The 13768-nt window shown below is 40.5% G+C and overlaps 1 protein-coding gene across 1 annotated transcript; it reads right to left on the bottom strand.

The window, feature by feature from the left end:
* Positions 1-10862: 10862 nt before the first annotated feature.
* Positions 10863-12169, bottom strand: LOC127788145 (uncharacterized). Its single transcript, XM_052316256.1, has 2 exons — positions 11625-12169; positions 10863-11535 (listed from the first exon to the last, which is right to left on the bottom strand). The coding sequence occupies exons 1-2, from the start codon at positions 12167-12169 to the stop codon at positions 10863-10865; spliced, it is 1218 nt and encodes a 405-aa protein (XP_052172216.1).
* Positions 12170-13768: the final 1599 nt, after the last annotated feature.

The following is a 13768-nucleotide window of genomic DNA, read 5'->3' as shown; positions in this document are numbered from 1 at the left end:
TAGTATAGTCGTAATCTTTTAACAGCTCCATCCATCTCTGTTGCCTCATGTTTAACTCTTTTTGCGAGAACATGTATTGCAGGCTCTTGTGATTAGTAAAAATCTCGAACTTCTTGCCATATAAATAATGTCTCCAAATCTTTAAGGCAAACACCACCGCTGCCAACTCCAAATCATGGGTCCTGCTCGTGGTTCTTAAGTTATCGGGACCCATAGGCAATGACCTTACTGTGCTGCATTAGCACACACCCTAAACCATTTCTTGAGGCATCGGTATACACCATAAATCCTCCTGATCCATTTGGCATAGCCAGTACTGGAGCGGTCGTGAGTCTATCCTTAAGTGTTTGAAAACTTTCTTCGCACCGCTCGTTCCAATCGAACTTTACCCCTTTTTTAGTTAATTTGGTGAGGGGTGCGGCGATCCTAGAAAATCCTTCTACGAACTTTCTATAATACCCCGGTAATCCCAAGAAACTCTTAATCTCTGTAACAGACTAAGGTTGCTTCCAATTCTTCACAGCTGCTATCTTGGCCAGGTCGACCGATATTCCTTTGGCTGATATAACATGCCCTAAAAATGCCACTTGGTATAACCAAAATTTATATTTCGAGAATTTGGGATACAGCTTATGTTTTTGCAATATCACCCTTAAATACGACTCGTGCTCTTCTTTTGAGTGAGAGTATATTAGTATGTCGTCTATAAACACGATCACGAACTTATCCAAAAATGGCCTGAAGAATCGATTCATAGTATCCATAATAGCTGCTGGGGCATTAGTTAGCCCAAACGGCATCATCATAAATTCGTAGTGCCCATATCGAGAACGAAAAGCTGTCTTGGGCACATCTTTTGCCTTAATCCTCAATTGGTAGTACCTTGATCTCAAGTCAATTTTTGAGAAGACCTTGGCTCCTTGTAACTGGTCAAACAGCTCCTCTATTCTGGGGAGTGGATACTTATTCTTGACAGTTATCTTGTTCAGCTGCCGATAGTCTATACACATCCTTAGACTCCCATCCTTTTTCTTAACAAAGAGCACTGGTACACCCCATGGCGACATGCTTGGTCTGATGAACCCCTTGTCCAATAGCTCTTGAAGTTGGGTCTTTAATTCTCTTAATTCTGCAGGGGCTATTTTATACGGGGGTATAGAAACCGGACTCTCTAACGACTCGCACTTCTTCAATTTTTAAGGGTTCCTTGCTTTTCCCTTGAACACAAGCCAAGTACCCTTGTTGTAATACCCCATATCTGTGTGAGGTCACCGCGTAATTTAGATGAATTTAAAATACTGAAAAGTGGGTATAAAAGTAAAATAAATCACTGAATCGACCGAAGGGAGTACCTCAGACCCTAGATGATTAAGAAAAATGGTATAGCATCATCAAGTAATATAAGTTATGATTTTTAGTGATAAAAGAAATTGGATCGGGAATAGTTTTTGGTACAACTGTCGACGGGACTTAGAAAATCGAATCGACGTAGGAGAGGTCCAAAAAGTCAACAGAGCATGTCAAGGACTAATAATTTATGTATGGAACAACCCTTAAGTGATTTCGGGTTGAATCGAGTGGATTTAGGGTCAAAACGATTAGTCAAGCCTAAGTGTAATTTTCTGAATCTGCCCGAGGGAGGTCAAAATGGTAATTTTTCAGAAGTTTCAAGGGAGAAATGAGAAGTGCTAATCTTGAGGGTCTTAGTGATGGTGCTAGGAAGATTAGGGGCTTGAGGATAGGGGCCAAAATGCAAAAGAAAATTTCAAGAGGGCCAAACAGCAATTTCTAAAAAACCTGCACGCACATGGCAGATTTGGCCTCGAATTTGGCTACAAAATCCAGAGATTTGGCAGCCTAGCTTCGTTAGGGCATGGCCAAGGGTGGTCTAGGAGGCGTGTGGGAGAAGATATGGTCGGAGATTGGCCACGTGGGGGTCGGTTTTGGCTTATAAATAACGAGGGTTCTTAGCCTATAAATAAATTGCTCGAGTTTGAGGGCGAATCGAAGGAAGCCAATAAGGGGCTTTTGATCCTTGAGGCGAGAGGATCGTTTCTAGTAAGTTTCCTGAATTTTTGAGGTTTTTTGAGGGTGTTTCGAGGGCTGATCGAAAAATCGATGCGGACCACCGTGCTGCACCTGTAATTGCCCGATCGAGGGCTTTTTTGGTGTCCTTTCGGTTGGAGGTCGGTTCCATCGTGATCGACTAGAAGTGGGCTTTCGATCGGTGTAAGAAAATCGGGCATCGGAGCATCGTCGACGACTGGAAAATCGAAGAAGACGACCGGAGCGTGACTGTCACGCGCCAGCCAAATCGTCCAGACCACGCGCCGCGCGTGAGGGCGTGTGAATCTCAGGTATTTTTGGATTTTTTTTTATTATTTTTAGAAAATTATTTTATGAATTATTATGTAAAAACATTTGAGAAAATAGTTGCGCAGATAATTATTTTGGATTATTAGTGATAAGAAAATGAGAGAAAAAATATGAAAATATGAGGAAACTTAAAAAGAAAATTATATTTGGATGATTGATGGATAGATATGATAAATAGGTGCTTAGTGGGTTAAGGTGAAGTGACTCGTGCGAAGTTCGAGGTGGGCACACAAATCGAGGCATATCATGCTTTTCGAGGAAATTGAGTTATGTCTAAAGGTGAGTGTTTATCCCTATGGCTTGGTTTATTGTGAGTGGTTTTACCAGAAAAACTAATTTGTGGCATGTGAATGGGTTATTGTGAGTTGTTCAATCCATATTAAATTTCGTGCATATTCAATTTCGTACACACGTATTAAATTTTGTACAGTAAATTACATACATTGAGATGTTGATTTTATGTCATGCATGTTATGATTTTCGTCATTAGCATGTTGTGTGTTGCCCATGTGGGACGTGGGTTGTAATCCTGTGACGTGGCCCCTGAGTGACATCACTCGGGATGCGTGCTGAGGATTAATGCTATGTGACCCACTTGGGACGGGGTCAAGACGGACTTCACCCTACGGTACTCAAGTGGCGGGGCTGAGAGTGGACACCACCCCAGATGTTGGCTCAAGTGGCGGGGCTGAGAGTGGACACCACCACAGGTTCCTTTAAGTAATAGTATAAATACCAAGGTGTCGTTGATTTCAGGGATAGTGCTGATATGATACTCTTGGGGCTAAGGTTACGTTGGGTTCTGGAATGCTTTTTGAGTAGGAGCGTAATGCCTAACAATGACAACGAGGTGATTCCTGGGTTCATATGTCGAGGTTGTCCCTCTTAAGCAGGATTGTGTTTGCCAATGGGTCGATGTGGTCGTGTCGCCTTTAGAGAGATTGCATTTTCCCCGGTTAGGGCTAAGTGCTATGTGGGATTCTCTTAGGCTGGGGCATGTCAGGATTTGTCGGTTTTATAAATGATTTTACACATCTGCATGAAAATGTTTTTGAACTCTCACTTAGATGATTCAACATCTAATTTGGACTATGTCCTTGGAATATTCAAACGTTCTAGGTGAAAGTAGTGGTGCCAAGGGAAATGATGTAGCTGATATGTTTAGTTTTCGTAGGTCCTTGTCTATGATTACGATGTTCAGAGATTATGTAATATTTTGATACTTTCATGTGAAACATCGATTTGGTTATTATAAAAGGAATTGTCGGTTATATATCATTGAGGTTTCGATCTTGCTTCCGCTGATGTGATTGATAAAACCTATCTTAGTCGATTAATTTTTTTAAATTTTGATATGCTGAGAAGGTATAATCGGGATTGTCGGGAAATGATTATGATGAGGGTATGTATATCGAGAGGCTTATGTTGTGTGTATGTTGTTGAAAAAAAAATATATATATATATTCCCGAAATCTCGAGGTAATGCACGTTCTGGGAAGACGGGGCGTTACAGTTGGTATCAGAGTAAACTAGCAAAAACCTTGATTGGAGACTCAGGGGTACTAGTGGAAATTGAGAATGACTAAGTCAGTAATGGTTAGTTTGATGTGACATAATCTAGCTATCAAGTTAGGTTTGCAAATAGGTGATATGGATCATTGAGGTTCGAGTATTAGAATGATTTGGTATTTACCATGGATCCTAGGGAAATGAGAAACCTAGGATGGTTCGGTTAGTGTTATTAAAAATAGAGTCTAAGGATTCTGATGATTGAGGTTACCTCTAAGAATGTGTTGGTGTTTTCCTTTTTTAGATGGTGAAAACTCGAAGAATTATGGATCTCAATGAACGAGATGAGGAAAATAATGTAACAGTCATCGAGGTCGCTCTGTGAGTCACACCACGAGCAGTCGCCGTAGTCGCTCTACAAATTCTGCTACGAGTAATCACAGTAGTTGTTCGACGAATCGTACCGTGAGTGATGGATGACAAGAAGAGCGATCAGGTCCTAGTGAGAGTAGATTTGACCGAGTGGAAAGGATTCAAGAGAATATGCTAACTTGCGTAGCAGAAAAAGAGCCGCTAAGGCGTACCCCCCATATGCTGGATCAGTATCGCTGACAAAGACCCTCGGTGTTTAGAGGAAAAGCAGGAGACGACCCTAGTGCAGCTGAGTACTAGATGGAGCAAACTGAAAAGCTGCTCCATCATATGCAATGTAGTGATGAGGAGAAGGTCAACTGTGCCACATTCATGCTAGAAGACGAAGCTGGAAGATGGTGCCAATCAACTAAGCGGGCACTGCAAAGGACACCCAAGCAAGAAGCACAGGATCCAAGGCCGAAAAAAGCTGCTCCATCATATGCAATCAACCCGGTCATTACACTAGTGAATGTCCGAAAGACAAAAGATGGATCAACCCAGGAAGATAAACATGACGCCAGGACCTCGTACCGAACGAGTCTATTGCCTAGCAAGAGAGAACGAAGAGGTCTACCCTGGCTTGGCGAGAGATGACGAAGAGATCTATCCGACAATGACAAAAGGTACGTCAATTTTTATTCAGATTGATTTTTGATGCATTCATAGCATATGCATTAACTTGGAAGTAAACTTGGAAACTAGGTCTAAGGATAAGGTTAAGACTTGAGGTCTAGAACACCAGAAGTCTAGATGTTAAGAGCATGCGGATTGTAAATTATGGGTTAGGAAGAAAATGACTGTGGGAATCAAGTGTTATCTACCAAACATTGATTATAACCACGTTACTTGAAAGAGTTAAGCATGATATAGGGCGTTGACTAGAAAATCAAAAATTGGGTGACGTAGAATGTTATTTTAAGAATTAGTCTAAAAGGAATTTGGATCTCCTGAAGACAAAAATAGAAATGATTACGGCAAGAAAATTGTGGTGATATCAAAGTAATTTAGGTCATTTTGGGAGATGTGTAACTACTTGTAAATGAGCTGCAACTGGAAATTCTGTGAGAAACATGTCGAACCTAGTAAGCAATGGGTGTAATTGATTGAGGTATTTAGGACATTTTAATTGGAAGTTGTATCGATACCAATGATGTAATCTGTCAAGTGCAAAATTTTGAGGACGAAATTTCTTTAAGGGGGGGAGAATGTAATACCCCATATCTATGTGAGGTCACCGCGTAATTTAGATGAATTTAAAATATCGAAAAGTGGATTTAAAAGTAAAATAAATTGCCAAATCGACCAAAGGGAGTACCTCGGACCCTAGATGATTAAGAAAAATGGTATAGCATCATCAAGTAATATAAGTTATGATTTTTGGTGATAAAAGAAATTAAATAGGGAACAATTTTCAGTACAACTGTCGATCGGACTAAGAAAATCGAATCCATATAGGAGAAGTCCAAAAAGTCAACGGAGCGTGTCAAGGACTAATATTTTATGCAGAACAACCCTTAAGTGATTTCGGGTTAAATCAAGTGGATTTAGGGTCAAAACGATCAGTCGTGCCTAAGTGCAATTTTCTGAATCTGCCCAAGGGAGGTCAAAATGGTAATTTTTTGGAAGTTTCAAGGGAGAAATTGTAACGACCCGTTAGAGGGCCTAATATTTATTCAAGAATGATTTAATTAATTGTTGAAGTATTTGATTAAGCGATTTTGCCAATTAATTATTTAATGTGACAATTTAGAGATTTTGAAGGAAAAGAATAGCATTTATTTCTTTTTAATTTTGGAGTTTAAAAGAATTTGCCAAGGTGGCAATTTAGATTTTTAATTGAGAGAATAGTATATAAATAGCATTTAAAGAGCATTTAATTCTAGTTATTTATTTTGGAAATTAAATGCAAGGGCATGAAGGTGATTTTGGAGTTTTATTATTATTTGAGAGTTTTAATAATAATTTTTGTATTATTATTAATTAAGTGGGACTATGTATTTAAAGAAGAATGAGAATCCATGTATGAGATGGATTTGGATTAAGAGTCTCCTAGTCCCAATAGGAGAAGGTTTTGAGAGTCTCCAAGTTCAATTGGGAGAGGGATTCCAAGTTATAAAAGGAAAGAGATCTAAGACTTTATGTCTATATATAGAGCCCATTATCTTAGCTTTTCTTCACGCCGTGTGAAGAACAGAAAGGCCAAGAGATAGCAGAGGCTTGCTAGAGTTTTCAGGATCGCTCCAGGGTTCGATCAGAGAGTTCTATCAGGCAAGTATTCTTCCTGTAATCCCTTCCATTACAGGTCCATATCAGTTTTGATTTCAGATTATTCCAGTTCTTCGTTGTAGTTTTCAGATTTATATCAGTAAGCAGAGACGCATATATATATATATATGCGTATAACAGTGAAGTTATGAGTAAGTTCTATTACTCCTTATCCATTTTGGATTGCCAGTTCTATTAATGCTTATCCATTTTGGATTGCAAGTTCTATTACTCCTTATCCAGTTTGGATTGCCAGTTCTATTAATCCTTATCCATTTTGGATTACAAGTTTCTATTAATCCTCATCCATTTTGGATTGTAAGTTTTATTAATCCTCATCCATTTTGGATTGTAAGTTTTATTAATCCTCATCCATTTCGGATTGCAAGTTCCATTAATCCTCATCCATTTTGGATTGCAAGTTCTATTAATCCTCATCCATTTTGGATTGCAAGTTCTATTAATCCTTATCCACTTTGGATTACAAGTTCCATTAATCCTTATCCATTTTGGATTGCAAGTTCTATTAATCCTTATCCATTTTGGATTGCAAGTTCTATTACTCTAAGTTCTAATATCCGGATACCTTGTATCGTATCCGGATGTATCTAAAGTTCTTCGAGTATGATATCCGGATGGTTTGTTTATACATTCAGAAAGGTTAAGATAATATCTGGATGTCTTGCCTGATATCCGGATGCCTCCCTTAAAAGTTGAATTTTTCATTCGAACCCCAGTTATATCAGAATGCATCAGTGAGATATTCGGATGACCAGAATCATATCCGGCTGTCCTAGTTCATATCCGAATACATCCCAGCATATCCGAATAGCTTTGAATGTCAGTGTATCCGGATGAGCCTTTTTCATATCCAGATGTCTTTCATCATATCCGGATATCCTTCCTAATATCCGGATGACTTTTCTAGAAATCCAATTTTCGGTTCCAGTGATATTTTAATCCAAGTTTTAATCAAAGTAATGTATTTCAATACCTCCAAATATTGAATTTAAAGGCTAGAATCTATCAAGTTAATCATGCCCATACCATAAATCATAATTCATAGAATCTTTGTATTCCAACATATAGATGAAGATCATATCATGTTCAGCATTATTATAACATGATCAGCATTATTTTGTGAGATTATGTGCATACATTTTTGGTATGAGCATTGAGCATGACTTTATATGGAGCACTACATATCGTGTGCTAGCATTTATGTGAGCATTGCATTGCATTATGCGCGCTAGGAGACTTGTCTGCGGGGATCTCATCAGTTTCAGTTTTAGCTCAGTTTATGAGTTGCTCGCCTGGTGGCAACCAGGGGGCTAGGGGCTTTGCCCACAGTATGTGCTTACAGTTTTTATGTATGCAGGTTTCAGATCAGACAGGTATGTATTATCTGATTATGTGGGCCTATGAGCCAAAGTTGCATACTTGCATTTAATTTACAGTTTACGTGCGTTACATTTTTATTAATGCAAACAAACAGTGATTATATAGTACAAGTTCAGTGAGTTATTTATCAATATCGATATTCTTCGATTCAGCTTCAGTATTCTTTCCAGCTTATTACTTGCTGAGCTTTTGTAGCTCACCTTGTACTCTTCACCCCTCCAGGTTCTAGCAGGGGAGTACCAGATATGGGGCCTAGCAGCAGTGGTTTATAGTATGTGTACGTGGAGCCGCTCAAGATAAAAGATGTCTGGGAGTCTGTTGAGTTTATAGTGTTTTCTCAATTTAGATCTATTTTACATTTCAGTTGAGGGATTGTCCCTTAGACAGAGTTTATGCTTTTCAGTTTGTATTGAATCGGAGTTTTTATCCCAGTTGATTGAGATGTTCAGTCATGGTATCAGATTTCAGTTTATTAGCCAGTTTATTTTATTATCCCCAGTAGCACCTCTTCTCGATTAGTTCTAGGAGAGGGGGTGTTACAGAAATGAGAAGTACTAATCTTAAGGGTCTTAGTGATGGTGCTAGGAAGATCAAGGACTTGAGGATAAGGGCCAAAATGCAAAAGAAAAATTCAAGAGGGCCAAACAACAGTTTCCGAAAAACCTGCACACAGATGGCAGATTTACCGCGGATTTGGCCAAAAAATCCAGAGATTTGGCAGCCTAGCTTCATCAGGGCATGGCCAAGGGTGGTCTAGGAGGCGTGTGGGAGAAGATATGGCCGGAGATTGGCCATGTGGGGGTCGATTTTGGCCTATAAATAGCGAGGGTTCTTGGCCAAATTTGGAGCAGCAAATCGCTCGAGTTTGAGGGCGAATCAAAGGAAGCGAATAAAGGGCTTTTGATCCTTGAGGCGAGATGAGCGTTTCTAGTAACTTTCGTGAATTTTTGAGGTGTTTTGAGGGTGTTTCGAGGGCTGATCAGAAAAGCGAGGCGGATCATCGCGCCACACCTGTAATTGCCCGATCGGGGGCTTTTCCGGTGTCTTTTCGGTTGGAGGTTGGTGCCATCGTGATCGACTAGAAGTGGGCTTTCGATCGGCGTAAGAAAATTGGGCATCGGAGTATTGACGGCGATCGAAAAATCGAAGAAGAGGACTGAAGCGTGACTGTCACACGCCAGCCAAATCCTCCAGACCACGCACCGTGCGTGAATCTCAGGTATTTTTGGAATTTTTTTAGAAAATTATTTTATGAATTATTATGTAAAAACATTTGAGAAAATAGTTGCATAGATAATTATTTTGGATGATTAGTGATAAGAAAATGGGAGAAAAAATATGAAAATATGAGGAAAATTAAGAAGAAAATTATATTTGGATAATTGATGGATAGATATGATAAATAGGGTGCCTAGCGGATTAAGGTGAAATGACTCCTATGAAGTTCGAGGTGGGCACACAAATCGAGGCATATCACACTTTTCGAGGAAATTGAATGACGTCTAAAGGTGAGTGTTTATCCCTGTGGCTTGGTTTATTGTGAGTGGTTTTACCGAAAAAACTGATTTATGCCATGTGAATGGGTTACTGTGCGTTGTTCAATCCATATTAAATTTCGTGCACATTCAATTTCGTACACACGTATTAAATTTCGTATGGTAAATTGCATACATTGAGATGTTGATTTTATGTCATGCATGTTATGATTTTCGGCATTGGCATGTTGTGTGTTGGCCCATGTGGGACCTGGGTTGTAATCCTGTGACGTGGCCCCTGAGTGACAGCACTGGGATGCGTGCCGAGGATTAATGCTATGTGACCCACTTGGGATGGGGTCAAGACGGACTTCACCCTACGGTACTCAAGTAGCGGGGCTGAGAGTGGACACCACCCCAGGTTCCTTTGAGTAATAGCATAAATACCGAGGTGTCGTTGATTTCGGGGATAGTGCTGATGTGATACTCTTGGGGCTAGGGTTGCGTTGGGTTCTGGAATGCTTTTTGAGTAGGAGCGTAATGCCTAACAATGACAACGGGATGATTCTCGGGTTCATATGTCGAGGTTGTCCCTCTTAAGCAGGATTGTGTTCGCCAATGGGTCGATGTGGTCATGTCGCCTTTAGAGAGATTGTATTTTTCTCAATTAGGGTTAAGTGCTATGTGGGATTCTTTTAAGCTGGGGCATGTCAGGATTTGTCAGTTTTATATATGATTTTGCGCATTTGGATGAAAATGCTTTTGAACTCTCACTTAGATGATTCAGCATCTAATTTGGACTATGTCCCTGGAATATTCAAACAATCCAGGTGAAAGCAGTAGCGCCAAGGGAAAGGATGTCATCGAGATGTAGCTGATATGTTTAGTCTTCGTAGGTCCTTGTCTATGATTACGATGTTCAGAGATTATGTAATATTTTGATACTTTCATGTGAAACATCGATTTGGTTATTATAAAAGGAATTGTTAGTTATATATCATTGAGGTTTGGATCTTGCTTTCGTTAATGTGATTGATAATACTTGTCTTAGTCTTTTAATTTTTTTAAATTTTGATATGCTGAGAAGGTACAATCGGGATTGTCGGGAAATGAATATGATGAGGGTATGTATATCGAGAGGCTTATGTTATGTGTATGATGTTGAAAAAAAATATATATATTCCCGAAATCTCGAGGTAATGCACATTCTAGGATGATGGGGCGTTACACTTGTGCCCCTTGTTGTAATAGTTTCTCAGCCTTTAGAGCCGAGATCCACTTCCGTTCACTTGCCCTCTTTTGCTCTCAAAACTTGACATTCAAGTCTCCGTTCTTGAAACTGAGTGTCTTAGCTTTACAGTCCAATGTAGCGTTGTATTTGGTTAAGAAGTCCATTCCTAGAATCACGTCAAAATCTTGAAATTACAGAAGGATTAAATCTACTAGGAACTCAACCTCTCCTATCCGAATCTTTCTATTTTTGTATCCTGAGGAGGTTTCTAGAGACTTCCCCATTGGGGTTGCCACAATCATACGATAGTTCAAGTTTTCTGATTTTTCTTCTAGTACTTCAGTACATGCAAGCGAAATGAATGAATGACTTGCTCCTGAATCTATCAAAACATGCATAGGAATACCAGATGTAGACATGGTACCTTCGATTACTGCTGGGTCTTCTGCCGCATCTTGCCGAGTTAGATGAAACACTCTTCCCTGCTGCACCTTGGTATTTCCTGACAGTCCATGAGGTTGACTCGTCTGCCATGACTTGGGGCAATCCCTTACAAAATGTCCTATCTGCTGGCAGTTAAAACAAGTGATTCCTTTCTTAGGGCAGTTCTGGTTGACATGTCCCTCTTCTCCGCAGTTGTAACAACCTTTTGTTCCCAGTCGACACGGCCTCCCGGGGTGTCGCTTCTGGCATCTAGTGCATGGATTACTAGGCTTGAACTTAGGCCTCTTGAGGTCCAACTTGTTGCCTGCTCTCTGATTACTTGCTTGCGGACTTTCTCCTTGAATGGCTTCGATCTGGCTTAGATTAGCCTCAGTTGTGACGGCTTGCAACACCACTTCTGCATAAGACTGAGTACTTATACTGCTCAAGGCCCGCTGAAGCCTAGGTTTAGCCCCCCTAAGAACTTTTGGACTTTGATCCTTTCATCTCCTTCATAAATGGACATGTACCTAATCAGCCGGTTGAAAGTATCTTCGTACTGGGCTACGGTAATGTCCCCTATTTGCCTTAACTCCGTAAATTCTCTCTCCTTCTTCATTCTTAGATTTAGAGGAAGGTACTTCTCATCGAAGAGTTTTTTGAACCGCTCCCAGGTGACGTATGGTGACCTAGCTTGTGGGGTCATTGATCGTTTAACTCTTTTCCACCATTTGTCTGCCTCGCCTTGAAGCATGAAGGTGGCACAATTGACTTTCTCTTCTTCTCCGCAGTGCAAGTGGTCTAGCAGCTTTTCTGTTTGTTCAATCCAGAATTCCCCTTCGCTGGAGTCCACGCCAAGCTTCCCTTGAAAGACAGGAGGGTTCTGTCGACGGTAGAGGTCGAGCAAGTTGGCTGCATGGCCGTCCTGGGAGTGAGTTCCTTGCATAAATCCCACCATACTTCCCATTATTTGCTCCATTTGGTCAAGTCGACTACTTCCCGTCTCCTGGCTCGAGTCGCCTTCTGGGTCACCACTTGCATTTCCCTCTACATTGGGTATCCTAGGTCCTACCATTACCCCCCTTTGAGTGTTCGCCATCTGAAAAGAAAATAGCATTCTCGATTAGCCAACAGGGTCTTACCATTCGATAACGTTAATGCTTCATTAATTCTACAGATATTATACATCCGATTACAAAATGTCATAGGCAACACACTACATAAGTCACGTAGATAGTTAGAGCATTTATAGCTAGGTCTACTTTGGTCCGGACGACCTCCATATCCAAACGTTCTCTTCGTCTTCGGACTCTTCCTCGTTCTCTTCCTCGTCCTCGGAGTCTGTGCCTTCAAATTCAAGAGGGTCATTCTCGATCTAGAATATGGGTACATCATTTTCCTCTTCTGCCTCAATCGGGTCTCCCATCTCTTCTTCCTCTCCTGCCTCGATCAGGTCTCCCATTTCTTCTTTCTCTTCCTCCTCGATCAGGTCTTCCATTTCTTCATCAAGCTCCTCCACTAGCACCGGCTCATATAGTTCTACCAGTAGCTCGCGAATCCGCTCGCAGTAAAGATGGAATTTAGGGAATTGCTCGCCCTGCCGGACCCAATCAGCGAAGTCCTGCAGATCACCCTCCAAAACATCAACCTGCATATTTATCTAGAGTTGGACTAAGTCAGGCCAGAGTCGATAACTCTGGGGTACGTTGTCGATGATTTCCTCCATTTGAACCAGATGTTCCATGATGCCCTCATTTGGTTCCGGGTTCCGGTTCTCAAGACGATGTGCCCAGTGATCGACTAAGACCTGCTCTGAGAAGTTTCCTGCCATCTTGCCATCACAACTCCCGTTAGTACCCCTAATTGTCCTCGAGTTGGTACTTTTATCCTTCTTAGATTCTCGATATAAGTCCTAACGTTCAGTCTAAGTTTTCCTTTCTAGGTACTCTACTTAGTTGAGCTCTAAAACCAACTATAACACCCCACCTACTCAGGGCATGTTATGTCTTAGGAAATTTGGGTCTTATTTTTTTTTTTTTCATTACATTATTTCTGAAATTCCCTTAGACCTATCTAGTGCTTGACGAAATATTTTATACATTAGAGATAAATACGATCTTATAAAGCAGAAGCTGAAATCGAACCCGATCATAACATCTCATACATAAATAACTGTACATGACACTTATTACAAAATTGATACATAAGCTTCTAAAGATAAATTAAAGCGTACATAACTTTTAAAACATTCATATTACAACATAACATGACACACATGCTCGTTTCTTAACGACTCGCTTCACTACATATCTTCAACTTCCGTACCATCACTGCAAGTCCCGACTGGAACGTTGAATATTCTAGGGGCAAAAACCCAAATTAGATGATAAACCATCTAAGTAAGGGTACATAGTACTATATCATGTGTGTATACAATATCTTACTTATCGTAGGTGTCAACTCCACCCCATATGCTACCTACCATTCTTACGGCCGCCTCTTTCGAAGGCGGGGTGTCTGGGGGCACCCTTGGTAAAATAGCGGTGTCAGTTCATACTCCCTACGGCCTCAATGCGTGTGATCAATGATATCATTGTGTACATATGCATTTCACAGCATTTCATGTGTGCAGTCTATGTGATGGGTGCATACCAGAACATGTCAATATGATGTA

Source organism: Diospyros lotus, chromosome 13, assembly GCF_014633365.1.
Source record: "Diospyros lotus cultivar Yz01 chromosome 13, ASM1463336v1, whole genome shotgun sequence".
Taxonomy (NCBI): Eukaryota; Viridiplantae; Streptophyta; class Magnoliopsida; order Ericales; family Ebenaceae; genus Diospyros; species Diospyros lotus.
The sequence above is the reverse complement of the archived record's forward strand: the minus strand, read 5'-3'. Positions and strand labels throughout refer to the sequence as shown.

Coding starts and splice junctions, on each gene's coding strand:
- LOC127788145 (XM_052316256.1), bottom strand. CDS start 12,169: ATGGTAGGACCTAGGATACCCAATGTAGAGGGAAATGCAAGTGGTGAC. Junction 11,536..11,624: donor ACTTTCAACCGGCTGATTAG/GTACATGTCCAT, acceptor GGCCTTGAGCAG/TATAAGTACTCAGTCTTATG.